The sequence below is a fragment of the Nesoenas mayeri genome (assembly GCF_963082525.1).
Source record: "Nesoenas mayeri genome assembly, chromosome: 10".
Taxonomy (NCBI): Eukaryota; Metazoa; Chordata; class Aves; order Columbiformes; family Columbidae; genus Nesoenas; species Nesoenas mayeri.
In genome coordinates this window covers 20,467,896-20,495,874 of record NC_137560.1, presented here as the reverse complement: position 1 = coordinate 20,495,874, position 27,979 = coordinate 20,467,896, and the positions used below count along the sequence as shown (strand labels likewise).

General features: G+C 43.6%; 1 protein-coding gene across 19 annotated transcripts in view; it reads left to right on the top strand.

Moving 5' to 3' along the window:
• SLC6A6 (solute carrier family 6 member 6) overlaps positions 1–27,979 on the top strand; it is a 116,131-nt gene that overhangs the window by 60,884 nt on the left and 27,268 nt on the right. For 5 of the 19 annotated variants that reach the window (XM_080350265.1, XM_080350273.1, XM_080350276.1 and 2 more), the window contains exons 2-7: positions 2,326–2,361; positions 4,873–4,938; positions 9,175–9,231; positions 21,617–21,856; positions 22,430–22,564; positions 24,733–24,967. In XM_080350265.1, coding sequence (XP_080206391.1) covers positions 4,884–4,938; positions 9,175–9,231; positions 21,617–21,856; positions 22,430–22,564; positions 24,733–24,967 — 722 coding nt within the window. In that variant the 5' untranslated portion in view covers positions 2,326–2,361; positions 4,873–4,883. Of the gene's footprint in view, positions 1–2,325; positions 2,362–4,872; positions 4,939–9,174; positions 9,232–12,019; positions 12,039–21,616; positions 21,857–22,429; positions 22,565–24,732; positions 24,968–27,979 lie in introns of those variants that run through there. The other 14 variants (XM_080350283.1, XM_080350266.1, XM_080350269.1 and 11 more) reach the window with 5 other exon arrangements.

The following is a 27,979-nucleotide window of genomic DNA, read 5'->3' as shown; positions in this document are numbered from 1 at the left end:
GGGTTCTTTTCTGTCACTCTTTGTACGAAGCAGGAGGTTGCGGATCGCGCTGTGATACTTAGAGGTACTGAGAAGGTGCTTGCATGCTTAGGGGTGCTACATCGAAATCCCGGGGGCGGGGTTGTTTGTTTGTTTAGGGATGTTGGTTTAGAATCCAGCAGAAATTTCGAATGCTTCAAATGATTTAAACACTAGCAATTTCGATTTTATTTGCCTTTGCTGTAACCAGGAGCAAAATTAGGTATACTACTCATTGTTGCTAGCTGCTGGTTTGTAGCTTTTGGGTGGGTTGCCTGGAGGTTTCTTAAATCTCAGTGGTGAAATGTTTGGGCTGTGGCAGGAGGCTTTGCTCTGTGTGAAATGCCCTGTGAAAAGAGGTGCAACATTGTCATGGAAAAACATGAAGGCACTTTAGGTTGGCTCACTCTTGCTGCATAGTGCTTGGGAAACATCCCGTGCCGGAGCAGGGTTCTGTTTGTAAAGCCTCGGGGAGGATCTTGTCTTACACTCATTGCATTTATTTCAATTAGGTTTTATTTTCTTTTAAATCGGTATTATGCCTAATGGAGACTGAGCTACATCTCAGTGGCTTCCAGCCAAGTTCTGTGGGCTGGGTGTTTCCAAAGAGACGCGGGGATACAAACCTTTCAGCAGGCTGCTGTGCTTCACGAGCAGTGATGCTCCCAGGATTTTCATCAATTGCACCTCAAGATTAGGCAGCAACCCCCCGTTATTTTAATTTTACCCCTTCTGGGTTTTCTAATCCATGATAGTTTTGCCCCAATGGGCAACAGGGCAATGCCCCAACAGCGATGTTGCCAGTTCAGTTGCAGAGGGGTCTGTGCAGGCTTTTAATCATGCTGGGCAAATGACTCTGAAAAGATTATGCTGATTTGTTTCTTTTAAATTTAACCATATTACAACACATAAAAATGGATGGGAAAGCCAGGGTAGTTAAAGACTTTTGCAAGTAATGCTTATTTGATTGGTCATACTAATAAATTGTAGATCGTTTAAGAAGTGCAGCTTTGAATAGATTACCCAGTAGGATTAGTGCCTTCGACTTCTTCTCATCACTAACTTAATTTATGTGACCAGAATGGATCAGAGTTATGGTTTTTAAATTAGTCCTGAGTCCAGTCCTCTTAAGTGCTTCTGTACACAGACCTCAAGTTTATTGTAATGCCACTGCGGGGAGGGCTGCTTGCAGGATTGAGTTCTTGGCATTTGGAAGAAAAGCGTGAGGATGAAAATGCAGTGATTGAATATTTGTTGAATTTCTTCCATGCATGTGTATTCACTTGAATCCTCAGCTGTTGCAGTGCCACGGATTTAATTGATTCGTGCTAGCTGAGTATCGTCCCAAGGCATGTAAATCTCTTTAAATTGCTTACAGGGTAGCTAATAGTGATGTAGAATGTGGTAGAAATTAAGTGAAACTGCCACTCTTCATTGTCCTTTTTCCCAAAAAAAACCTGCCATTGGAAGGGCTACCATGCAGCCAGTGGCTGGTATCCTACAGCATCTTTTGTGTTTGTATCAGTCTTTGTGTTCTCAACACGTTCAGATTTACACCAACACAAAGCCGCTCAGTGCTGATCCTAAACCCTGCTCCAAGAGCATCCATCCACCAAACCCCATGGAAAGGGGAGTGTGAATCAAATCCCCATCCTACTCGTGAGCGCTGGGCGAGGGGCAGGGGCTGTTATGACCTGTGGGCTGTTGGGAAGACTCGTGCATTGCAGCAGTTACTGGGTTTCCTGTTGCGGTTGTTGTCACCCAGCACAGTCACAGCCTCGAAGGACATCGTGGCTGCCTGACCTGGGCTTGAACACAGTCAGTGCTGGTGTGGAAAACACAACAGTTACACTGTGCCAAAAGGCAGCAGGAGCGCCCGGCTTTGGGGTGTTGGGGTACGTAGGCTGCCCGTAGGTAGGAGAGAAACTCGTACGTTGCGGCAGGGGGTTATCAGCGAGCTGAAATGTGGTTAAGAGTTCTTCCCTTTTTGCTTCAGATCACATGGTGTTTGCATTTTATTTCACTCCTGCAATGTAATTTCTTTGCTCTTGAGATGGACATAGTAAAATTCTCTGTCATGTTTTACATAGAATGAAACAGATGAGAAACGCTCTCCTGTTTCGGCATTGGTAACGTGTTCAGTGTCTTTATGTTCTTCAAAATATAAGTTAATACTGATGAAATTCAGAGAACACTATGCATAATAACATGGAAACATGTCTGACTTATCTTGCTAGACCCATATTTTTTCCTTTAAAATATTTTTTTGCCTTTTCTTTTTCTCCTTTTTTTTTTCCCCCCAAACAGGAAGAGAAAATCCATTCGGGAGAGCCTCTTCTTCATGTAAGTGTTATTTATCCTTGTTTATGAAACTACAAAAGGGTTATAAAACTCATTAAAACATTCAACTACTGAAAAATTTACCATCTGTTCATAGAAACCAAGTATAGCGCATGTAAAAATAGGCTGTAGCTATACAGTAATAATGCTCAGCAACTGTTACCTTAAATCTAGTTCAGTTCTTCTGTGCATATTACTGCAGAATTTAGAAACCATTGCAAAGCACTTTGCAGACGTTTAAGCAGCATGCCTGTAAAGTTGGCATGTCAATCCTCAGGGATGATATTAAAGTGGTTTGCCCAGAGCAGGGGAGACCCATAAGTGAGAGCTCGTTTTAGCCCCCCAAAGTCCCTGAACTCCAAACCCTGTGACAAGACTCAGCTTCTCTGCCTTGGATCCTCCAAAATCCAAGTACTGCCTATAGAGCCGTTTGTTTGCATGCATGTTTACTAGCGTGTGGGTAAGAGAGAGTGTGTATATGTGTATTTGGCCTCAAATAGCCTATAGATATTTCAGGCCTATTCTACAACCTATGGTAATAGCCATTAAAACAAGAGTAACCACCAGCAGCCATTGGTGAATACTGGTGCAAATGTTTTGTGAAAGCATTTGGCTCCAGACTGACTGCTCGGTCTGGCTGAGCCCGGTGCGCTATTTGTTCTTCATGGGACCAAGAAAGCTGCATGTCATAAAAATACATCAGTTTTTTCCACACTATCTAGTGACATGGTTTACTTGCAGATCTTCAGATCTGAAAACTCTCGAGTACCATAGGAAGCTCTGCTTTGGGATTTCTTCCTAGTAAACAAAACTGATGAAATGTTTTAAGGGGCTGCATAGATGAAGACTCTTGTTGCCTCAATGCAAAATTAGCTTAGCAAGGAACACAGCTGCGTTGTTCCCAATGCAGAGCCCGCTTTGCGTAACTTCCAAGCATGACCTGCCCACGAGCGCTCACCTCGGCCTCATCTCACATAAGTCAACTTTTTTTGTCCTTTTTAAAAGAATAACCTATATCTCAGAATTGCAGCACTCTCGTTATGCTTGCGTAGCAGCTGCTGGTTAATATGTAGCAAAACGCCGTGTGGTAACAAATGTTTGTTTCTTTTATTTAGTGTTTTTTTACTTTGCTATTGTTGAACTGGAATGTTAGTTCAGCTTGTAGATAAAAGCGGCTTGCGCAAGGTGCCCCAGTAGACCATGGTTTCTGTGGCTTGTACGGTAGTTCTGTAGGCAACCATGTTCTGCTCTTCCTCTCCCCTGTGCTTCCCTTCATCTTCCTCGCAAGGACAGGGGTGGGCTTGGGGACAGGCAGGGACCTCGCAGCCCTTTCCATCCCGCAAAGCATCAGTGGGGGGTTTTTCCTGAGCCCATAGCCAGTCAAGCATCTGTTGAAAACACTCTTTATTTGCGTTGTGTTGCTAGCAGAGACGTTGTAAGATGACTTATTTAATAGCTTTAAACCACAAGTGTTCTTTGGCTGGTTTTATGAATAGCATAAGACAAGCTTTCCAGAAAAATAAAGCTCAGTAGTAAGTGAAGAATACCCCACAAAGGCTTAAAGAATTGTCCTTCCCTGCAGCTGGAATCTGAGCTGAGATTAGCTTAATATTTGTATCTTTGAGAAGGTATATAATCATTTTTTTTTAAAGGTAATTGAAAAGGAAAAATTCCAGAAGGCTTTTAATTATGACCATTTTCAACATTTGTAGCCCATTATTATTTCATTCTAGCGTAGGAAATGAAACTGCTTGAAAAGCCTGTGAAGCATATGCTTCCCAGAGATTTTAAATGGGAAATAGTGCAACAAAACTCCCAAAGTTCCCAAATACAGCAGAATGCAAACAGACAAATGCTACAGCAGAGACCGTATGGTGTCTGAAAACTGCAGAATAACCACGCAGCGCAGACCTGAAGAGTTTTGTCTGGAGATTTCAGTATCACAAATAATCGGGAGCTTCCTAAGTCCAATGTATTTACTCCAAAATTAATGAGTAATGAGAAGTTTGTGGTCCAGAGGCCATTTGCGGTGCAGGCTCCCATCAACTGCTGTGGCTTTTCAACAGCTAACGGCAAGCTTGGAGCATCAGAGCCTCATCCTTCTGGTTCTGCGCATGAAATATTACGACCTTGACTCGATAACTCTATTTGTGGCGGTCTGCGCATTGGCTCCCCTTGGCTTCTTCAGCTGGCTGAGTTTCCGAAAGAGAGTTAATCTCCAGGGATGGGGATGGCGAGGCTATGGTGAAATGGCAGGATGGTGAAGCATCCAGGACAGGGACCTCTCCCAGACCCTCTTCAGAGGGGGTTGACTCCTGTGGCGGTGAATGCTTGGTGGGGATTAACCCCCCAGGACTGTGACTTGGACCAGCCACCGTGACAGGAGGTGACCACTTTGAGGAAGGACTCTTTGTGACAGTAACCAGCCATATGTAGTCGTAGTGATAAGAAAGGGACCATCTTATTGTAGTCACTTTGCGACAAATACTACCACAATTCATTACTTTCCATCAGTGCCTCATCCTATGGAGGAATCACCACTGCCCATCTACATTGAGGAGGGGACAGAAGTCCCGATTGGTGAGTGCAGTTGGGATGGGATATGTTTAAGGGGAGGGTGAAATGGTACTTGGGTTTTATATTCCTCACATTTACGTATACCCATTTGTCACTGAAAATTGTAAGGCTTGTTGCAAATGTTTGGGGATTTTTCTTAATGCAACTGTATTGTAGAGCTCCTGAGGATTGTTAAATACTGCTAGTCTTGGGCTTCATCTAATCATAAATCAAAGTATGTAATTTATGCAGTGACATTAAAAGCTACTGTGCACGATCTCTTAACACAAGGCTGGGGAGGACCATGACTGTCACAAGAGGTAGTTCCCACTTCAGCCTTTGACCTCAGTGTTGAGATAGTCAGAGTAATCTGCCGGTTGGGTCAGCGGTCTTTGGCCTTCTGACACTGCCCGGCACCCGGCACTCACAGCGCACACACCACTGGGTGGCCAGAAGAGAGTTGGAGAGGTTTGCCAGTACCTGCATTGCACATCGGGGTGCTCTGCTGTGGATCTCTTGTCACTACATGGATATATAGGTTTGGGTGGGTTTGGTGGTTGGTTGGTTTGTTTGTTCGGTGGGGTTTTTTTTGGGTTTTCTTTTGGTTTGTTTTTTTGGGGGGTTGTTTCATTTTGTTTTTTAAACAGAGGAGCAGTCTTTCAGGTAACCCATGAAGAAAGAGACTAAAAACAAATCAGTAAGTTGGTTTGTGGTGATCTGTTTGGACTGTAGAAAGCTGTGACAGCAGCACTTCCCAGAGCCCCTTATTCACCCTGTTCTTGGTTACACATACTAAGTGTGCCTTGGCTACCACCTTGGGAGTCTGCCCTATTGAGCAGATGTGCCTCTTCAAATAACTTTTTCTTATTCTATATCCTGAATTTTTCCATTCCTAAATTCGAGAAATTAATTCTCGTCCTACTGTCTTCTGAGCTACATTAATTCCCTTCCTCTACACACAGTACCCTGAAGGCATTTGTAGCTGGATCTCAGCCCAGGAGTCTTCTGATTTATAGACCATATTAATTTAGCTCTCTTATTTGTTCCTTAGATCATTTTTATTGTCCTTATTGGTACTTCCTTTATTTTTTTTATCTCTTTTCTAATTTGTAGAGGCTTGAACAGCTCATATGATATCCACTGTGGTTGTTTTAATGCAGCATTATGCTTTAGATTTCCATATCATCCCTTCATATGTCCACATTCAGAAATAGCGTAGCTTTTGACCCTTCTCCTGCATCACCCAGTAGCATCACACAGAGGGACTGTATTACCTGGCTAATCTTAAATGCAATTACCTTTAAGTTTTTCTTGTATTCATGGCTTTGCTAGCTGCGCCTCAGGCAGTGTCACTGCTCTCCTGAGATGCAGTATTAATACTTCCTAGCACTAAATCCCCATCTCATTGCATGCCACTTGCTTATTTTACCCAGGAGTTATTCAAGACAGTATGCCTCTGTATTTTAATGCCCTGGGATTTTATCATTTATGTATAAGTTGTTACCGTTTTATCATATACAGAGCAAAGAAGTACTTACCATTTTCTATTTTGATACCTCGCACAACTGTTTTCTGCATGTGACTCCAGACTCCTTTCCCATCTCCATCAGACCAGTTTGCATACCTCCCCATACCTTTCCTTCCTCTAGTTATAAAAGTTCATAATGTAAAAACTGGCAGGTTTAGCCTTCTCCTTGTCTTCATTTTGTACCTTTTCTCATTACACAGCTAGTGTATTGTTGCTGCATCCCTTCTGTGCGTGGCACAGTGTGGTCCTTCCCCTGGTAGATCATCTTTTCCTCACCTCTTCTGGGGTTGCAGTCAGCTGAACATCTGCTCAACATCAGTCCCCTCTTGTAGAACCATTAAGATTGAGTTCTATCCTGGCCCCTTGTGTTTCATCTTTCCCGTTGCACTGAGGAAACCTGAGCTGCTGGGATGGCGGTACCTGCACCAAGAAAAATACTGGAAGGCTGATGAATCACAAAACTGGCCAACAAACAAAAAACCCCAACCTATGAGTGAAAAGCTTTTTAGAGGATGTTTATTTGTTGCTGTCATGAAGCACATTTGTCGGGGCAGGCTCTGAAATGCAGCAGTAGATGGGAAATGGCCAAATTGGGTTGGGGAGGGCATCGTGTTTATTCATTTTAAATTAGTATCTGGACTGTCAATACAGCAAGCTGTGGTTGAGGGGGAGTGTGTGGAAAAAGTAAATGATGCAGACATGGGAGCAAACCACAAGCTCTGAATTTGGTATTTGAGTGGCTGACATGGGTCAGGGCATTTAGAGCAGTTGGGTGCAGTATAAATTGTTGAGCTAGGAAGTTAGACGCAAAATTCTGATTTGGGTCTGGCTCTCAGTTTTGTTCCTACTTTCCACTGAGCTCAGTAGTGTGGTCCAGATCCAGGGTACCCATTTACACCTGCAATAGAACAGAATAGGACTAAAAATAAGTCCTGCCTGAGTTTATATTGGACAAGAATAACACACGGTGTAGTTGTTAAAACAATTCAGCACAACCATCATTTACTTTTAAAGGGTGTTTGGAGAACTTCGATTATTTCCTCATCTAAAACACTTTTTGGATAGTATACTGTGGTGGCCCAAGCCTGACTGGTGGTGGTAAATTGTTTTATAGCTTCTCTATTTATTAAGAAAAAAATGGAGAAATCAGTAGGTTTCTTTTGGAGTCTAAATTTAACAACACTAATTATTTCAAGCAATTTTAAAAGGAACATAAATCTCACTTGTTTATTACAGCTGCTTCATGAAAACAGCAGCTACAAATAATACCCTATAATGAAAATCTAGCTGACACTGTTATGAATTAACCAAAAAGAGAGTGAGAATATGGAATCTGGACAAAGGCAGCGTTTCCTTCTCTGAGGGAAAATCTTTGCATTGAGGAGAAGGTGGTTATTACCTTAATGCTGGTTTTATTTACTTGGGCAAAATGAAGACTTTGACATTTCTGCATAGATGAATAAGATTTTTGATTGGAAAAAGGTTTGAGCTTTACTTAATTTTGATGTACTTTTGCACTTTCTCGAGTACATTCCTAGAGGAAGGTAGCTTAGCGAGATGCAACAAACATGTTAATAAATCAAAGATATTTCTGTGAAGATGGAGAATATTTTGTGAGCATTAGCAAAGAATCTACAGAATAACAAGGAAAGAGCACAGGACTCCCTGGCAGTCTTGATTCCGGCTCAATTTCAGCTGCCTTCCACACAATTAAACAGTTCAGGAGATTCAAGGTGAGGAAACAGGTAGAGCGGGTCGTTACTCACCATTGCCGCTCAAGCTAAAGTCATGGCCATATTCCCCAGTCACCATTTGGAACCTGTTGTGTTAAGCGCTGCAGAAAACACCTGAGGCCACACAGTCCAAATTTACATTTTATAAAGCAAAAACTCAGGAACAAAAGATTTATAATGCCAGTCATTGTATTTGGCCCATGCAGAACACAGCCGAGGGAATAATTGCCTCCCTGGGGACTGGGGAGCGACAGAGCTGTAGGCTGCGATGTTTATGTTTTTCCTTCCAAGTCATATTTTGAGACATTAGTGTTGTTTAATACTTGCAAAATTAGCTGCAAATACATACAGATTCAGGGTCTCATTCTCAACTGATTTACACCAGTGTAGCTTTGTCAATTGCAGTAACATTTCTATTGCTTTGTCGTTATGTAAACAGCCAGATCCTCTTTATCAGCAATCAGTCCTACTGACCTTGAGACCTGAGGCACTTCTGCTGTACCTCTGAGTCCCTACGTGGGCAAAATCCCCATGGTCCACTTGTCTTACTGATCCAGTTCTGGTTATAATATCACTGGCTTCAGTGGACTTGTGTCACATGTATACCAGTGTTAGGTAGACCTTGCCTATACAGGGCTTTTCCCCCCCATTAAATCATCTTGGTGTGATGGAAAGCTCCATGAGTACCCTGAAGCCATATTCTCTTGGAGATACTCACAAGTCACGGTGTAGCCCAGGCTCATTTGAGTGATCTTGATTATGGGACATTGAGTGATCTTGATTGCTCTCCCAGGCTGGGAGAGTATTCGGCATCTTAGGGAGAGCTGGCTCTGTGTCTCTTCTAGGCGTTTGCCTTCCCTTGTTAGGGAAGAAGAGCATTTCTGTCATAATGCACATCAGGGTTTGCTTTTTCGTGAGGTGCTGGCACACGGAAAGCTTGATTTTGCCAGGCACCGAGTGCCTTGTGTAAGGTATTGAGTGCCCTCCTATCCTTTGCAGCCAAAAAGGAGTTGATTGCTCTTGGCATCAGGCGAATCTGGACCCAGAAGACCACAGGTAGTATTTGCCAATTATTTATGTGCTTTTGCATGCCAGGGGTTGTCTGAATTGATTTCCCTAGCATACCAGAGATTTCAGGTGTTAATGACACTTGTGTGCCACTAAAAACATTATTTTATTTTGGTTTAATAATAATATAGGAATAAGCATGACACTCATTGCGTTGCCGTGGGGAAATTAAAAGCCCCCCAAATTATCTGCAGTCCAAGTAACTATTAGCTCTTCAGAGCTATTGCAAATGTGTGAGTTATACCCTGAATGAGCACCATATGCCCATTTATTGTGGCACCATGAGTCACAGGACCCATTGTGGAAAGCAATAATTGCTTGGCATGCATTGTAACATTCAGCGGGGGTTTTTGTTTGGTTTTCTTGGAGGAATATGTTTTTACTCTCACAATAAAATGAGTATTGTCTGATATGCTGCCACCAGGGACTGTTGCTTATTTTGTACTTAACCTGGAGCTTACCCATTTTTCACTGACTGCACACACCCTCTGCATCTTTTCCTTTCCAACTGCGTGTGTGCTCTGCATGTAGTACCACACTATGAAGATTGAGCCTTCCATTCGCCAGTGTCTTGTCATTTTGTGTTAATCCTCCACTCCCTTTTCTTCCTCATCTTCTGTCTTTGTCTAGTAGGGAAATTTAGATTGGTTATGAGCAAAAACTGTTCACCTTGAAAGGACTGAAGCAGTGGGACAGGTTGTACAGAGATTGTACGGTTGCCACTCTTGGAGGTTTTCAGGGCTTGACCAGATAAGGCCATCAGCACCCCGGTCTCATTTTGACGCTGGCCCTTCTCTGAGCAAGAGGCTGTGCTACGTGACCTCCAGAAGTCCCTCCTAACCTAAATTATGTTATGGATCTGTTTAATGCCCAGTTCCTGTCCTGATTCAGCTGTGATGCCAGGGGTGTCATTGACTCCCCACTGCTCATTGGGTGGTTGCTCATTGGGGTCACTCTCATTCACACCAGCATAGAACAGGAGTGACCTCCTGAAGGTCAATGAAGCTACAGTGGGTTTACTCACTTGGGATCAAAATAAAGATATAAGTGGTAAACTCAGATGAGATTGGTAGATGAAATTTGAGTATCTCTGAAATTAGTTGGAATTTTTACCAGGATTTCACTTGAGATCTCTTATCAAAGAGCTTGATGCATAATTATATCAGGAGGATAAATATTTAAAAAATAAAGATCACTTTTCCCCCCCCTTCAGTCACAAATCCCATTCTCTAGCAGCCTCGAAGGGAGCTTTGGGGTATTTAGGATTTAGCGAGTCACCGAGTGCCCCCACGCAGCCGCGATGTGCTGGTTTCCTCATATGGCTGTAACCACGGGAGGGAGTTAATGCTGCTCAGAGCATCTGCTCAGCTCGGCGCCTCCCAGCCCTCAGCCACCCGCCAAACAGCTTCGGATACACAGAGACGCGGCCGCAAGCTCCAGAGAGTCGCACGTTTTCTATGGGGTGGCCCATACGCGAGTCAAAAAACACCCTTTGTCATTAGCATAATTGTGCCAAAAGAAAGCAAAACAACACTCGGATTCACCGTGTCAGTCTAGGGAGTTTTCAGCAATGATCTAGCTGTTAGAGAGAAGAGGGGAGGAAACAAACAAATAAACCAACACACCAAAATACACCACTCCCAGTTGACAGGAAAAAGAAAGACGGGAATAATTTTATAGGGTTGCTTTTTCAAGTCTGCCAAGATAAGGTGATTTTTCTCCGTATCTCTCTGTTATCAGCAAGAAGTATATTGCTAACGCAAACACCTTATTTCCCATCAGCCTCCGTCAAAAGTAAATTTTACAAATGGGGCTACCATAGAGGGTTGAAGAAAGACTAAATATGAGCAACCAAACCCCTTCTTTGTCTGTTGTTACACAAGGTAGTATCCTAAAATCCATCTTTAACAGGACAGATTTGCTTTCGTATACTTTTTCTAGTGATTGCTGCCCTCACTCTTCTGTAACCACATGAATTCTCTTTCCTCATACAGATCTTTAAACGATGCAGAGGGTGGCTCTTTCAGGGAATATGGCAGCAGAAGATAGTGTTGCTTAGGAGGGTTGAAGGTCCCTTCTGCTCACTCTTCCTGCAGTACACAAGCTATAGATTATAAGTCACATTTAGCAGACAGGATGGTATTCACATGATGAATTTAGAGCGATACGTCTGACTTTTATCACCTGGGTTTCTGCTTCTGCAAAACTATCTGAAGTTCATGTAGCTCGTGTCACCTGTTTACAAAAATCCAGAGAAGTAAACCAAAGAAAGTTCTCTTGCTTTCTACCATTTGTTTACATATGGAGTGTTTTTATGGCTATTTCAGCTGTTTGTCATGAGCTCATCATTTATGGTGGAACTGCAAACAGCTTCCCACCCATCTGTAATAAGCTTTTGCACACACACACACACACAAAATCATGAAGAACTATTGTAGTAATGATGAAAACAGCTTTAAATATTAAAAGTTAATATGCCAGATTGGTATCTAGTGTAAGCATGTTCATTTAAATGAAATTTCACTAAGAAATAATTTGTCATTACCTGTTCAGATATATGAACTGCATCTCCAAACCGGTCAACAGGAGTAGGTTAAGTTTACGGTAGTCAAGCTGGGACTGTAAAAGCAACCTGCAATGAAAACCATCAGCTGGTGTTTGTTCGAGAAGATAAGAGATGGAGAAAAATACTCCGGCTGTTCATAGATTGTCGTGCTATATTTGAGGATGCTTACCTGCAAAAGCCAACAGAAAAGCAAGTACCTGTAGCGTGCGTGATTGACGCTGGTGTAAAGGTAGGACTGCAGATACTTGTTTCTTTTATTGGAGTCAGCCTTGCTCTTAGGAAATTCCCTTCAGGGGCAGCGACTCCGGGGTGAATTCAGTGGGGTTTTGTCCGAGCAGTGTGTGGGATCAGGGTTTTGTTTGTGCTTGGTGTGTGCTCTGCACTTTGCAGAGCGCGGTATGCAGAAGCGGTTTATACCTTAGTTTCCTTGGAGGAGCGAAGTATTTGTTCTAGTGCTGTTTGGTTTTCGTATCTCTTGACATAAAAATGAGCGCAGCTCTCCATAGATGAAAGCTGATGTCGGAGGTCTGTGGTGAAAGCGGACTGACTGGGAATCGGACTGAATCATGTGATGTATAAAAGCATGTTGGTTTAATAGTCGGTACCAAAGGTTTTACCTCCCATGCAGACCTTCAAAACAGATGGGTAGTGCTTAAAAAAATTGTGATTTTTGATCAAGTAATGCCCATTGAGAGGCCTGTAGGACATAGTGTTATTCCTTCTGAAACATCATCCAGGAGCCCAGTGAGTGGCTGCGGCCATGGAAACGCACAGGACAGAGCTGCAGCTGGAACCTGAGCCAAGGCTGTTCTGGGATTTAACAAGAAATACCCGTGTCCAGCCGTGCAAGCCAGCACCTGGCACCAGCTGCATGAAAGCAAATGAATACCATAGTGTCTACACAGCCTCGCTTTTTGTGCGCGGGTCTGAAAGTCTATAGTTTACCAGCCTGTTTTGCAAAGTTGCGCTCTCCGTGAGCTTGTTCATCAACTTTGCCACTTCATCCTCTGCAGAACCCTCCCCACTGCCCCCCTGCTGCTGTGTTTTGCTATCAGTAGTTTCAATTTCATTTCCTGTGTGAAACTTCATAGGCTTAAGGTTTCTGTTCCATTATTTTTTTTTCTTGAAGGAAAGAAAACAACAGCAGTAAATTGAATGTTAGGGTGCTTAGGCAATCTCTGGCAGGTGAAGGTGTGTGGGCAGGGCTGCCCCGGGCAAGCGCTGTGTCACCCGAATGCCGTGGTTTGGCAGAGAAGGTCATTGCCCCACCTTAGCCCCACATCTTAAAATTGTACAGCTCATTTCCATCACTGAGTCACATTTTTGCTGGTAATTACTGCCGGCATAGAGGAGAAGTCAAGACTGAAATGAAAAGTAACTCACTCTTATCATTAAGGTTTAGAGCTCGTGGCTCTGTCCTCAGGACTTTGTAACCTCAGACTTTACAGCACTGTAATGGGGCTAATGCTGCCGATCGTGTGCATGTAATAGCTGTTTTCCTGGTACAAGTTGGGCTGTTTTCCACCCACGCTGCCATTGCACAACTCTTCCTTCCATCGATGTATTCTAGAAACAAAAAACAATCAGGTGTTCTGCAAACGGCGCATGGAAACAAAGAAGAAGAAAGGATTGCTCTCCTCCACCGGTGGTGCTGGGATCTAGATTTGTGGCAGTAAGGTACCGTATGACATGTTTGAACAGCTGCCACAGGTGGGATAGAAATCCGTCCTCGGTTATTGTTTAAGATGAATGGATAGAGGCAATATAAACACAACTCCGGCTTTGTGTGGAGGTGGCCTAGGCAGGTAGAGCAACATTCTGGTTACAAAGCTGATCAAAGCCGTCAGTGAGTACGGAAAACTGCTTGTTTTTCCAGAAGCACATAATCTTATATATATATGGTTTTTACTTAGTTGGAAAACAAACTGAAAAAGTACAGTAATCTTCAGTTATGAGAAAATTTAAGGCTAAATTAAGAATTAGTTGAAAAAACAGGTGAAGTTGGAATGAGTTGCCCGCAAGAAAAAATTACCTTGAAATAATGAATTCATGCATTTTATTGCACATTTGCTTCAGTAAATGGCTACTTTATTATTTCTCTTCCCTGCACTGCTCAGTTATCATAGCATGGAGATTGCTGCGTGACGTTAACATCTTGTAAGTGCCTTGCAGATGTGTCACATAAAATCAATACATTATTAATCACATGCAAAAAATCCAATAGGCACAGTGCACACCACTGAATATTCAAGTTCGTAAGCTTTGTGGGCTTTAAGGCTTTTGCTTTTTTTATAGCAGGATGAGAGACGTTCCTTATAGATTTTGATGTGGTTTATTTATGGCAGTAGAACTAGTTTAATCAACACCAAGACTTATTAGAGAATTGTTATCCACTCAACAGCAGAGCTTCAGAATCAAAAACAAAATTTGAACATGCTTGTTCCTTTAGTCAAAAGTTGTACAACTGCATGATACAAGGTGGTTGAGGAGTTCAGGATGTGCACAGTTTGTGGAATCTTCTTCAACAATGCGCATCTCGCTTGGAAAGCCATCACCTTTCCCAGGCACTTGTATATACACCTGCATTTTGTTAAGGGCTCGTTCTTAAACACAAGAACCTCGAGAGGCGGTGTCACCCTGTGAATTAATGGTTCTTCGCCTTCACAACGGGCGAGCTGGTTGGGCAGAGGCAGCGTGCGGGGAAGGCAGCGGGAGCTGCTGCTGTTGACAGTCAGGAGGCCGTTAGCTGGGACACCTGGAGGCATTGAATTAGGTCAGCAGTTGGCTTCACATGGACAAAAACAAGTATTAACTGGACGTTCTCCTGTACATAATTACCAGTACAGTGTACCAGGAATGAGCAGTTTCCCTTCATTCTCCCTGCCAACCCTTGTTTTCACGCTCTCCTTCCCTGTGGTCCTCTTTGCAAGAGTCACCCTTGGGCTTCCCTCTTTGAGGAGGGGACAGAGCAGGAGGATCACAGCTCTCCCATGCAGGACACTTGGTTTCTCGGGATCCAGGAGACACTGTGCCCGCAGAGGATTTTGGTAGGATGGAGTTGTGACCATCATGGTGCAGTGTGCCATCCTCTGCATCGCTGCATCCCGCACTCTTCCTCACTGATGGCTCTGGGGACCAGGGCTGCCCTGGACCATCTCCCTGGGGAATCAGGCTTCGTCCCCCTGAGACTGTGAGGGGGGAGGCTTCGTCCCCCTGAGCCCTTGTGTTTCGGGTCAGGGTCATGCTCCCTCTGAAACCCACTGGGGTTTGTGGATATTCATTCTCCTCCTTTCCACCCCACACAATGGGAAAGGAGTTTTTAATTTCCTCCTATTCTGGGTTTAGTTGTAGCTGCTTTGTCCTCTGACACAAATAAGTAGAACAAAATGAGCATCTAGAGTATTATGTGACTGCAGAGTTTCTGCTGCTGAAATCTGAGCAAAGATGCAGGATTTTATAACAGCCCCGTGCTGTGACATGGTACCTATTTGAAGAGCATGAATGGAAACACCAGCGAGAAAAAAGCATATGGGGAAAAAATACCTTTTGTCCAGAGCACAAGCGATGGAGAAGAAATTGCATTAAGCCCAGGGCATTCCTTTCCAAATAGACTTCAGATTTATAAAGGGCTGCATTTTGCTCCTAGAAAAAGTTCAGTAGCAGGTTTTCCAGTCAATTGTAAAAGACTAAAAAAAGCATAGTAATGAAAGAAAAGGAAAAGAAGTGAGAAGGGAGATGGGTGAAGCTAGAGAGGAAATTGAGAAAGAAGTGGATAGATCTTTAAATAACTCCCTATACCCAAGGAAAAGTAACAAAAATAAAAAAGAGGAGTCTGTTAGAAACAAAGAGAACAGTGAGATGTAGTTCGGGGAATTTTTAGAGGCACTTTTAAGAAGAGAGGCAATATGTGCAATAAAGGGAGCAGTATTATTTTTCAGAAAAAGTAGGTATCTTGTTCAGTGAAGCAGAAAGAACTTGGATGTGAGTTAAAGACGATAAATGAAGTCAGGTGCTCTTTGGATACTCGGTGTGGCCTCGAGGGCTGCCAAACATAAAGGCTTTTTCTTCTGCAGATCAGAAAGACTTGCACTAAAGCCATAAGTTTGATCAAGGGGCTGTTTATTTTAATAATGTATTGATTGGCTTAACCACACTGCTCCGGGAGGGAGGGAAAGCTGTCAACATCAAGAATTACAGCTTTCAAAGTTCCAAGTAATCCTAGGAAATGAGCCAAACATAATAAATGCAGTTTTATTTGGGACCTGATCCTACTACTGTTGAAATCAATAGCAGCTTTTCCATTGCTCTCAATGGGAGTGAAAGCTGCTTAATTGAAGAACAGCTCTGATCCAGCAATCAGGGCAGCTAATTTTGAAATATTCATGAATATAGAATAATAAACATTTCAAAAAGGTTCAACCCACAAATAGATTGGCAGATCTAGGAAAGTTCAATTTTTTTTGAGGATGGTTGACTTCAATTTCCAAGATACAAAAGAGAAAAATGGCAGAAGAATAAGGCAGATGGTGACATCTAAAGAGGCAGTGAGCTGAAGTAGGGTTAGGAAAATTAACTGTGTGATAAACAGATGACTTTCAAAAGCCATTGAGACAGGAGAGAAGAAGAGAGCACTGAGAAACTTACAATATACAACCTACACAGGTTAAGCATAGTAGCAAAGGGTCCTTGGAAGCAAAAGCAGTGGTGGTACACACCGTACTGCAACACTAGTCCATAAAATCAGCAGAGCGGCTGTACAGTTTCTCAGGCACCATTCCCACCAAGGTCAGAGATGTTCTTAAGTGTGTGCTTTTGCTTTTAGTTTTCTAACAGAAGAAGGAGCTAGAAAGCAAATGTTTAGTTACGATTATAGCTACAAATTCAGTATGTCATCTCCCTATTCCAAGTTTATATGCATTGACCAAAAAAGACGTAGCTCCTTTGCTGTGGTTTCTGATCTTCAGATGCAAGGCATACATTTTAGCATGTGTAAATACTTACAAGTGCATGTCTGTGTGTACAGACGGACTTTGATTTTTGTGTGTCCATCAGCATTTGGAAAAACATTGTTTTGAAGACTTGATTTTTTTTAAAGATTATTAAGTGAGGCAGCATGCACAACGAATTTGTCTTCGGGGCTCCTTCTGGAAGGTGTTACCCTGTGCAGGTCGCCTGTCTCTGGCCGTGAGAAGCTTGGGGCGGATCATTGCTGTAATCCCAAAGCAGAAATTGAACAGTGTATTTTCAGATGGGTAATCCAGCGGTTGTCTGTCAAAAAAAAGTCAGTAGTTCAGCCATAACGTGAGTTGTGCCTTTTCTGACAACAAGCAGGTCCTGTCCATGCTGGTGGCCTTCTCCCATCTGCATCTCTCACTGTCTGATCCCACTCACCAGTGCCTCTCCCTACCCCTAGCCCTCATTTTGGTGCATGTTACGACGGATTACATTTCAATGCCAGTATTTTTTAAAGGGTATGGGTTATCCGAGGTGCAGGCTGTACGTGCAAGGACACGATAGCTGCAGTCCAGTCGATGGCCCAGGCCAGGCTGGCTGTCAAAGTGCTCTGCTTATGGCTCATCTTTTGGTATTTTCAGCTGTGCACCAAAGACTAATCAGTCACGGGGGGCAATGAGAGAGCTTGGGTTATTGCAGGGCTGTTTCACATGAGGAGATCTGTGCACCAGGCTCAAGGGATAGATACATGATTCTCCTGCAAGGAGGACGAGAGCCCGCAAGGTGCTCTGGTGGTACCAGGGAGCAGATGCTTGAGAAATGCAAAGCGCCCGTGCTTGCTCCCTTGTTCTGCTTTTCCACATCTCGCCAGTGTTAATTTGACAGTCAATAACTTCATCCTCAGTTAATTAGGATTTGTACTGATGTGTGGGAGAGCACATCCTGGGCCTTGCTCAGTGCGGATCCTTTCTCCCGTTGCTTTTGGATCAGGCTCTAGCTGTTTGTCTGGACTCAGCACTGTGAACGGCAGGCTTGACTGCTGCTTTTTATTTATCTGTATTAAGTTCATCAGATGAAGCCAGAGCTTCCTGGGGCCATCCGAAGCTTCCTGGAGGGGGTACTCTCACAGGGAGATGTGGCTCCTGCAAGGCAGACGTGTGTCCCCGGGAGGCAGACATGTACCTCAGACTTGGATCATTCCTTCTGGACTGTGTGGTTGTAAGAGCATTTTCTTACAATATATTTCCTTGGGGGAATCAGATGGACTTAGATCTCGGATACTATCCTCACTAAGTGATACAGTAAAAATAACCTATTATTCTCTGGTTCTGACCTGGGCGGTGACAACATATTGTTTCAGCATCTCTGTCAGACTATTTCCCTTAAGAGCCATTTTAACCTCACCCAGTGGGACATAACTGAAGGAAATGAAACTCCAGCCCCATTAAGGAAAAAGACAATGCCTTTCACTAAACAAACTTGATTTTCTTGGCTTTTCTTCGCCAAGGAGAATCGCCTGTACCCCCCACCCTTGCAGCCTTTGTAGACAGTTCCTGTAATTGGGAATGGCTGGGTGGACACCAATGGTTGGCAGCGAAGGGGGATAAATCTGACATCCCTTGAACGTGACACAGGCTGGGACCGCAGTCCCAGGTGGCCACTTAGCGTCAATTCGTATGGTATTGGTCAACGGTACGTGCCTGCCAGCCACAGCTGCCGGCCCTCGAAACACAATTGGGGTTTTAGCAAGACTAGATAAGATATACACAGAAAGACTGGGCTGCTACTGATTTGTGCAGGTGCTGGATGGGTACTGGACCGTTCCCCACCAGCTGGAGCTGGTGACTTGCAGCAAAGTCGTGGTGGTCCATCTCCTGGCTCCTGTACGGTGAAACAGCCGCCCAAAAAGCAAGCGTGACCTTGAAGATTTGTCATTTGCGGGCTAAGGCAAAGATCACAATCCATCTTCACGCTCCAGCTGAGGCTGAAACAAAGTTTACACTCAATAATTAGGTTTTCAAACGTGGCCATTAGTTTGGGGTGTCTTCAGACAGATTAGAGATCCCTTTTTAAAACAGAGTCGCACACCGTTGCAGAGCAGGAGGCTGAAAAGATGCCATTTCACATTGTGTGGGAGTAATCAGGACAAACCACAGGGTGGGCACTCTGTCCCAGGGTCAGTTTGGGTTTACAGAACGCAATCAGCTGGTCAGGCTTGCAAATTCTGGGTAGAACTGACTAACACCTGGGTCAAAGTAAATCTGTGGGCAAGAAGATTAGAGCTGGTAGAAAAATTAAGAACTCTGTGTCACGAGATGGAAGTAGATTGTAAAACAAACTGCAGTCCTGGAAGATTGTTTTCATCTCGGAGGTGGCTGATGTCCATAGGTCCCCTCAGTTTTTTGACATAAGAGTTGCCTGTGTGCCCAGTGTTCTGTTTCGGAGCATTCCCAGTAGCAATCCCCATGGGGAGCAGTTAAGCTCCGGTTTCAAACTTTAATCCTGCAGGGCTCTGTAAATCTATATATCTCTGTGCCCTCTTAAGCAGGTTTATGGCTGTCCCTGTTCACTGAAAAATTGTCTGGAAAACAAGAGCGTTCCCTAAACACTAGGTGTGAGTTAACTCTGTACATCTTCTTCCTCTGTTGATGAGTATTTCAGTAACCCCTGTGAAGAACAGCTTCCATGAGAGACAGTCCAAATGCCCTCCATTCCTCAGCCCAGAATAGCCTGTTGCCTGATGGTTATGACATTCTCCTGCAAGATGAAAGATAGGGATTCAGGCAGCACAAACAGCAAAAGAAAATGAAATGGGGTTTTCTCCATGCCCGGTTGCTGTTGCAATGAGAGCAGGACATCAGCCACCTTGTAGGAACCTCTGAGAAGATAAGTGGTTGTACCTACATACATTTTTTTTTCTCCCTCAATAAATTACTTCAGGGGATGATGCAGAGTGGTACCTGTTTGGGGCTTGGAGCGAGATCATAGAATCATTGAATGGTTGGACAAGGGGTGATGGCTTTAAACTGAAAAAGAGTGGATTCAGATTAGATATATGGAAGAACTTCTTCCCCATGAGGGTGGTGATGCCCTGGAACAGGCTGCCCAGAGAAGCTGTGGATGCCGCATCCCTGGAGTTGTTCAAGACCAGGTTGGATGGGGCTTTGAGCAGCCTGGTCTAGGGGAAGGTGTCCCTGCCCAAGGCAGGGGATATGGAACTAGATAATCTTTAAGGTCCCTTCCAACCCAAACCATTCTATGATTACCTTTCTCCTTCTATGAGCTCTCTCTGCTGTTGACCAGGAGGCATTGCAGTCGCTCATATCCATGCAGTCAGCAGTAGCCTTTTTTAAAAGCCAGTAGAAAGTCATAAAGATTAGCATTGTGAAGATTAAAGTCCCTTCTTAGATCATGGCCTGATAGGTGACTGCTGTCGCAATAACTGCTTCGCAAAGGCCACCAATATGTCAGTGGGGCAAATATCGAGCTGCTGTGGTTTGCAGAAATGTTAGCCTTCTGAAACTTTCCGTGGTGGATGGAAAGATTTACAGGTATCGTGATGCATATCTATCTCAAAAATCATGTTCGGATTAAAAACTTCCTGCAGAGCTAATGTCAGCTCAGGTTTCAGGTCACTGCCACAAGCTAAATCAGGTTAGAGATCAAAACCAGCAGGCAGGTACGAGGGAGGCTGGTAGCTATCAAACGAGATAATCTGTAGCATGGTTTCTTTATGACCGTGCACCCACAATGACAAGTATAAGCCGGGAATGGTTGTGGTCTGGAATAAACTTGCTGGTTTGCCTGGTTCTGGTGAAAAATTTCACCTGCTTTTCAGTATCAAAACACGATGTGAAAGTAACTGGTCAGATCCAGCTGAAGTCACGCGGGTTATGTGGGGGGTGAACTGGCCTCATGTGCCTGAGGTCTAAGTTAACATAAAAACTAAAAGTTAGTCCAAAATTGTTTTCATTGGCAAATCCGGGATAAAAAGGCGCTTCTAAGAGTAATTATTTCTGTTATTATTTTTACACAATCTATGATTTTTGAACATCATTAATTATATGTATAAATGTTAAAACCAGCTATGCTTTAATATAATTTGTCTTTTGCATCAGGTGACTCATGCCACTGACTTTTTAATTAACTAAGGAGCCATCATTCTTGGCAAAGTGTTTGATTGTATAGGTGTGTATAAGACAGTAATTGAATATAAAGGCTTATTTTTGTCCCTTTATTGATCCCAAGGGAAAACAGTGCAGTTGTGAAAATGGAATAAGCTGAAAAGATTCCCTCAGTTCCTGCAGGCTGATTAGGACAAATGACTTTCCATTCTGGTTTTTATGAATGTATAGTTTTCTGAAAGCTTTACAGTACATGAGGGAAAGGAAATCGCAGGCAATAAATGACACAGGATGGTTCAGGTTATTGGGAAATAGAGGAATGGGTTTTATCTGGAAGGGTGAGATTTACTGTTGGGCTGTATTTCACTTAAATGTTTGAGAAGGAATCAGATGCAGTGATTTGTTCCTTATTATGGGCATAGAAGCAGCGGGAGACACTTGCTCAGTAACACCGTTTGCTGCTGCAGCTTTTGTCTGCAGCCAGCAGTGGTGACAGACCTTTGCTGTCCCCTACACTGTGCTGGGCACAAAGAGGTGACCACAGAGTCCAGGGATGGTTTGTCTCTTGTGGTCAGTGAAGGCAGCAGATGTATTTTCCCAGCTCAGCTTAATAAACAGCACTGGTTTTTACGGAACTGAGCTTGGTTAAACAGTGCTAGAGAGCTCTACCAGTAAAGACTCTTTAATAAACCCAGTGTATTTTCTTTTTTTGTTTTCTTTTTCTATGTAGAAAGCAGAAATATGGCGACAAAGGAAAAGCTTCAGTGCTTGAAGGATTTCCACAAGGACATCCTCAAACCTTCCCCCGGCAAGAGCCCGGGGACACGGCCCGAGGATGAGGCAGAAGGAAAGCCGCCCCAGCGCGAGAAGTGGGCGAGCAAGATCGACTTTCTGCTCTCCGTGGCTGGGGGATTTATTGGTTTAGGCAACGTCTGGCGGTTTCCGTATCTCTGCTACAAGAATGGCGGAGGTGGGTGTTTCTTTATTGCATTCTCGTGAATTGATCTCTCAGTGCCTTCATCCCATTTTGAAAAAGAATAATCACACGTCTGTGTTCTGCCTTCTTGACCAGTGTTGAGGAGAGATCGTTTTATTGCTTAATAGTTTTTGTTAAAAGTTAATTATGGAAAAACAACAGCAATTTAAAATTTTCTACTACTGAACCTTTCCTGCTCTCATACTTCTGCTATGATTCAGTCTGAGTTCTAACCAAAAGATATGCTATTAATATAGACCAGTAGAATTTCAGACCAGTGCATTTCAGAATAGGAGCGTTCTGGGCCATGTGAAACTGTTATGTGCGTAACCCCATTGTTATTGCAGATTTTCACTTCAAAAAGGTAAGAAAATGCCCTTTTCAGCCTTACATACCAGTTCCGCTTACAGAGCTTGAATATGAGCGAGAATACCCCAGAATCAAATTATTGTATACTGATACTAATGTATCAAATATGTTTGTTTATATAAGTCTTTTAATGTTTTTTAGACTATCCTGTGTAAAGTCACTCCATCTCAATTTTGTACTCTTATATTTTCTCAACAGGTGCATTTCTTATACCTTATTTCATTTTCCTGTTTGGGGGAGGTCTTCCCGTATTTTTCCTGGAGGTGGTGCTAGGACAGTATACCTCTGAAGGTGGAATTACATGCTGGGAAAGGATCTGCCCTATTTTCACTGGTTAGTACATCTTCTTGTGCTTTACTGCTTCAAGACACCTCTGTAAACCATAAGCAGCAACACTATTCCCCTCATGTCCATTAATTCAGCTATTTGCTGTAGTAATTGAGGGTATAATATTGGTTCCTGGAAAGGTAGAAGTCAGAGAGTCTGAAGGACAAAGTAAGGTATTGATTTTGATGTTATCATCTTGTTAACTGGCAGAATTGCTGATAAGCAAGAAAGAAATTGCGTATTATGCCTTAAAAAGGCAATTGAATGTTTTGTTCACAGTTGTCAGAGAAAGTGCTGGTTTGGAAGGCTAGAGTCTTTTACGTGACCTTAGTGAAAGCATCTTCAAAACATTATTCTGTTCTGGAAATCAAACTCCTTCTGCCATGTGAAAGCTTATCTTGGGCATCACCCCTCTGTTACTGATACAGCCACAACCTGGACAGCGCTTTGTGGTCAGATTCAGGACCAAGACTTTTGTCGTAACCGAGCAGTCCTGGCAAACAGGCGTGTTGATCTGGTGTTATTCAAGGGCCTTGGCCAGCAAATGAAGAATCACCCACCACTCACATGAATTATGTGAATTACGGGAACGCCACTCTGCAAGTTACCTAGAATGAAAAATCAAAGACAGGTTAGAAAAACTCCTGAGGATGACTCTTATATATAGATGACCCTCTACAGCCAGACAGCACAGGCAGAATTGTTTGCAATAATTACACCGAACAGAGCACCACTCTTCAGATCCCTTTTGGAAAGAGTGGGCACTTCACGCGGAGGTGTCTCTGTCACTGTTCAGACATCTCTCTCCCCTTATGTCACCCCAGGCAGAAGTGGGGGGCTCACACTCCCACCTGGTACTTGGAATACTGCTGAAGTGGATATAATTGTGCTGCTGTAGCTCCATTTTCTTAACTCCTCTTCCCACTTTTATGCAGCCTTTTTTTGAGGAGGAGGAAGGAATGTTCCTTGTTTAAATACCAATCTCTCAGGCATCCATAGTGAGAAATTGTAGCTCTAATAATATGAGTAGCTGTATATCCTGAATGAAATGCAGCTGTGCAGAATAAATAGCACTTGCTCTCGTTGTTTTCACCTGTCATAAAATTAATGTCTGGTGGTAAAAAATATTGTTGCAATAAGATTTATTACTATAACGTTTGAGGCAGGTATCATAGGTGCTGGGGAAGCTGTCAGAGTGATGTTAGAGGGAACCTCACAGGCTTTTTGCCCTCTTCTAAGAGACTGCTCTAAGTTTTTAAAGGAAATATCCCTGTTATTCCTAAATGGCAAACTTTGTAAGCTTTTTGGAGCTAGAAGATTTTCAGTAAAGAGGATTTTTTAAGAGTCCTTTCATTTTGTATTTAAAGAAATAGCGACTGCTGCTGACTTAAGTAGTAGTATGAACCTACCACTGGAGCTGAAGTGCCGAGCTAGGAGAGAGATACCAGACTCAGGAGCACAGTTGTGATATTTAGTTAAAACCTCCCCCGAAACAGCATTCTGCCACCTCCTGAAGTTGTCTAGGACTCACTCTTATCTGCCCGTGACCCCGCTTCTAAAAACAAACAGGGAACATTTTTAATCGTCGAATATTGATAGCAGAGTTAAACATTGATCTAATTAACCGTAACAGCTACAAATATCATGCTTCCTTTGCACAAGTGAAATTGGGGCAGAAAAAGCAGCTTTCACGTTGATAGCTTTGGAATTTTCCTTTTTAATTCGTGCAAGAACTGTCTTGCTTGCTTTTGTTTGTTTGCACATCGGCTGGGCTGAGCCAGTTGCTGAAGCTGGCTTGAGGGACGGTGTGGGGAGAATGAGGTTGCCCAAGAAGTGGGGTGGTTTAGCTCCAGAATAAGCAAAGCATGATGCCTTGACTTCCCTCTAATAATACCTGAAATAGCTAGGTGAGTGTTAAATTGGGTAGACACCCTTCAGACCTCCCCTGCATTGTCAGCAAACCATAGGCAGGAGCTCAGCCCTGAGTGCCATTGCCAGTGAGAGCTGGGGGCAGGTCTGTGCTTATGTGTGATTGAGTTGAGCGTCCAACAGTTTGCAGTAGAGCAGGATACAAGTCCATGATGCAGCAGGAACAGCACCAGTTCCATGAGATCACAAGGCGCCTGAGCAAGAAGCATCTGTCACATCTGCACGTATTTGTTTCCTCTCGCCAGGAATTGGTTATGCTTCCATAGTGATTGTGTCCCTTCTGAACGTGTACTACATCGTGATCCTGGCCTGGGGGCTCTACTACCTGTTCCAGTCGTTCCAGAGCGTCCTGCCCTGGGCACACTGCCACCAGAAGTGGAACACGCCGACCTGCGTGGAAGACACTCTCAGGAAGAACAAGACGCTCTGGATATCACTGAATGCCACTAACTTCACCTCTCCTGTCACGGAGTTTTGGGAGTAAGTATCCCCGCTTTGTGGTGCTTTCAGGGTGCTTCATTGGTGTGCCAGAGGTCAGATTTTACGGTGGCCCTGTGGGGAATGTTAAACAGGAAAACTGGATGTCAGTTCATTGACTGGTGTTTGCTGCTGTCCTGAGACAGACTGGCTGTGGAGGAAGGTGTTAGATGTATAACCACATTCATTCTAGAGCATACAGGGAGCCCTAAAAGCCCACTGTAACGTCTGTTTTGGCAGAAAACTTGCTTCATTCTAGCTTGGGATTCTCTAAATGCAGCACGAGAACAGAAACAAGTCACTTCAGATGCCCTGATAACATGGATTTACAACGGCAAAAGTGACAAATCGCCCCGTTGCCTTTCCCTCTTCCCCAATTGTTAGCGTTTGCTGCACATTTTGTGAAGCTGTAGAACACCTCTCATCTATCTGACAACGAAACAAGGCATTCATCTCGGCAATAAAACTGACAAGGTGTTGAATATTGTCCCGTACTGTAGGTTTCTCAGGTCATTGTTGTTACCTCATTTTTCTCTGTAACTCTGAGGAAACTCTGTTTTGCCAGATGCCTGGATTTCATCAGGCCTAAGCTTCTTATTCCCATTTCTGTTATTTTTCAAGTTTTAAATTACATTGCATAACCTGATTTCTGAAAGGGCATGACCTCAAATCTCTGTGTGTTTATATAGATGTCAAAACAGCAGCAGAGGAAGACACCCGTAGGGAAATTTAAATCCAAAGGATCTACAAATAGCTTAGAAAGATTTGTTTTATTTTGTTTTGTTTTGGTTTGCTCAGATGGTCATTTAAAAGTAGAATTATTTTCTGACTCAGCTTGGCTTTTTCAGTGTGTTTAAAGTCTAGTTTGGTCCCCTGGTCAACTTGTACCTACTTCTCTATTTTTAAAAAGAGGCGTCAGCCAATAGCCCCAGCAGGAATGGTGTTCATGCTGAAGATATTTGGCATGCATCAGGTTTAGAAAAAAATACTCTTATGAACTGTGCTAAAACTTGCAACACAAGAGCCAAAATACAAAGGGCAGGCTAGATCTTGGACGAGCAGTTTGTCAAGAGGCACCGGTGACTGGTGCGAGAGACGGGGTGCAGGCTGCAAGAACAGCTGTTTCCACCGTGCCATGAGCCCTGCGTTTCCTCATTGAGCCACAGATCCGTTCCCAGGTGACTTTCTCCCTTATAAATAAAGAGGGAGTTGGAAACATCTGTTAAATTATACCTTTGGGTACTTTAGGGAAGCTTGGAGGCAAATTGCAGTGGAAGAGGAAGCAACTTTCATTCCTATGGACTGTCCCACAATAACTTTGGGACTGAGGGCCTTGAATCCAAATGGGTGGCTGGCTTGGTAGGACGTTCCAAGGTCTCCTCAAGACCTCCTAAGGAAGCAGGGCTCCACAGTGCTGCCCCAGAAATAAAGTTATTCTCTCAGCTCTGTGTTCATCTTTAATTTTGTGCAGTAATTTTGCTCACAGGTCCTCTTGTACCTGACGGCCACCATGGGCTTAGGAGCCTCCTGATATGGCCATGGGCTTGCCCTACTGCCCCAGAAGCTTCTACTCCTGTAGCACACAGATTTATGGGCCAGGTTGTCTCCCTGGGACCCCAAGTGGCACATCCACTTCAACAGGCTGAAGATACCACAGCAGAAGGAGATAGGGCGGGGAGTTGGGAAAGGGATTGTGAAAGAAAAGACTGTGGGGGTTCCAGGACCAAAAAGGGTGCCAGAGCTTCCCATGGGCCATGACATGGCAGGTATGTGGTGCAGGGCCTTCTGGCCGGGCAGGCTGTCCATGGGTTGGGGAAATGATGGGATCGTATTTGGGTTGGAGCTTCTAGTTAAGTTTCCTCTAAAGTAAATCAAGTTTCTATCCTCAGAACTCCTCTGGAAGCTGAACCAAAGAATCCTGTAGGCACAGCCTGACAGGTTTAGGCAGGCTGGAGGAGAAATCCTCCGTCCTCACAGCGCTTTCCCCTTCCCATACTCTTTCTGTAGCTCAGCCAGAGCAAAGGTTGCTCAGCGATTAGCGCTTGTGGAGGCAGCTCTCCTTGCGCTTTGCTACCACTTTAGCTTTTGTCCTCAAATAACAGCTCTAAGCATCACAAACTGAACTCTTCCCTGGAGTCGTGCTAGAGAGGAGTTTGGCTCCATAGCACTGCTCACACAGACATACTGTCCATAGCTCGCTGTTGCATCATGAGCAAAACTGCCCTTAACAGAGCAAGCTGCCTCCAGGACTTATGGCACTTACACAAGTATTAAAAATAGCTGTTCTCTCCGCATAAATAACTATTGGTATCTTAAAGTAAGGACAGAGATCACGCAGCACTGTTGTAGTTAAAGTAATGTAGATTTTACGTGGCGCAAGTGTTTAATATCCCAAATTTTCTCCCAGCCATGCTACTATTCTTCACAGTTCTGAGATGAAAAATAATTCCAACAAGTTTCAGGTACTTTGCCATTGCAGGCAGTGCCAGCTGCCAGGCAGCCAGCTACCACATCAAAAAGACAGGTCAATAAATAGTCTTTAACTGAAGACATCCATCTGCTTTGTGGCACAGTTAATTCCAGTTCAATTCAGGGGTTTGTGAGTATTTGGTTTCTGAAACCCAGTGCCGTTTTTATTGTAGGATATTTATGTAGTGTCCTTACCAATATTGCTTTATAAAACGCTGCCCAGATATAATTGAGCACATTGATGCATTAACCTCTTCATGTTGAATAACGTGTGTCCTTCGCAGCCTGACATTTCGGTTCATTTGAATTAATGTTCGGTGCAAATCACATGCTTGCTTGAGCAGCAGTAAAAGGGTTTTAAGCAAATCTGGCTTTGCATCAGGAGACTTACCTCTTGGTATCACATGCTTCAGGTCTTATTTCTGAAGATTTTATTTTAAAGTCCAAAACCTTCAAGGCTTACACATGTACAGAAGGGATAAGTGTTATGGGGTAATTATGATTGAACAAAACCTCTGATTGTCTGGCGCTGGCCAAGTGTTTATA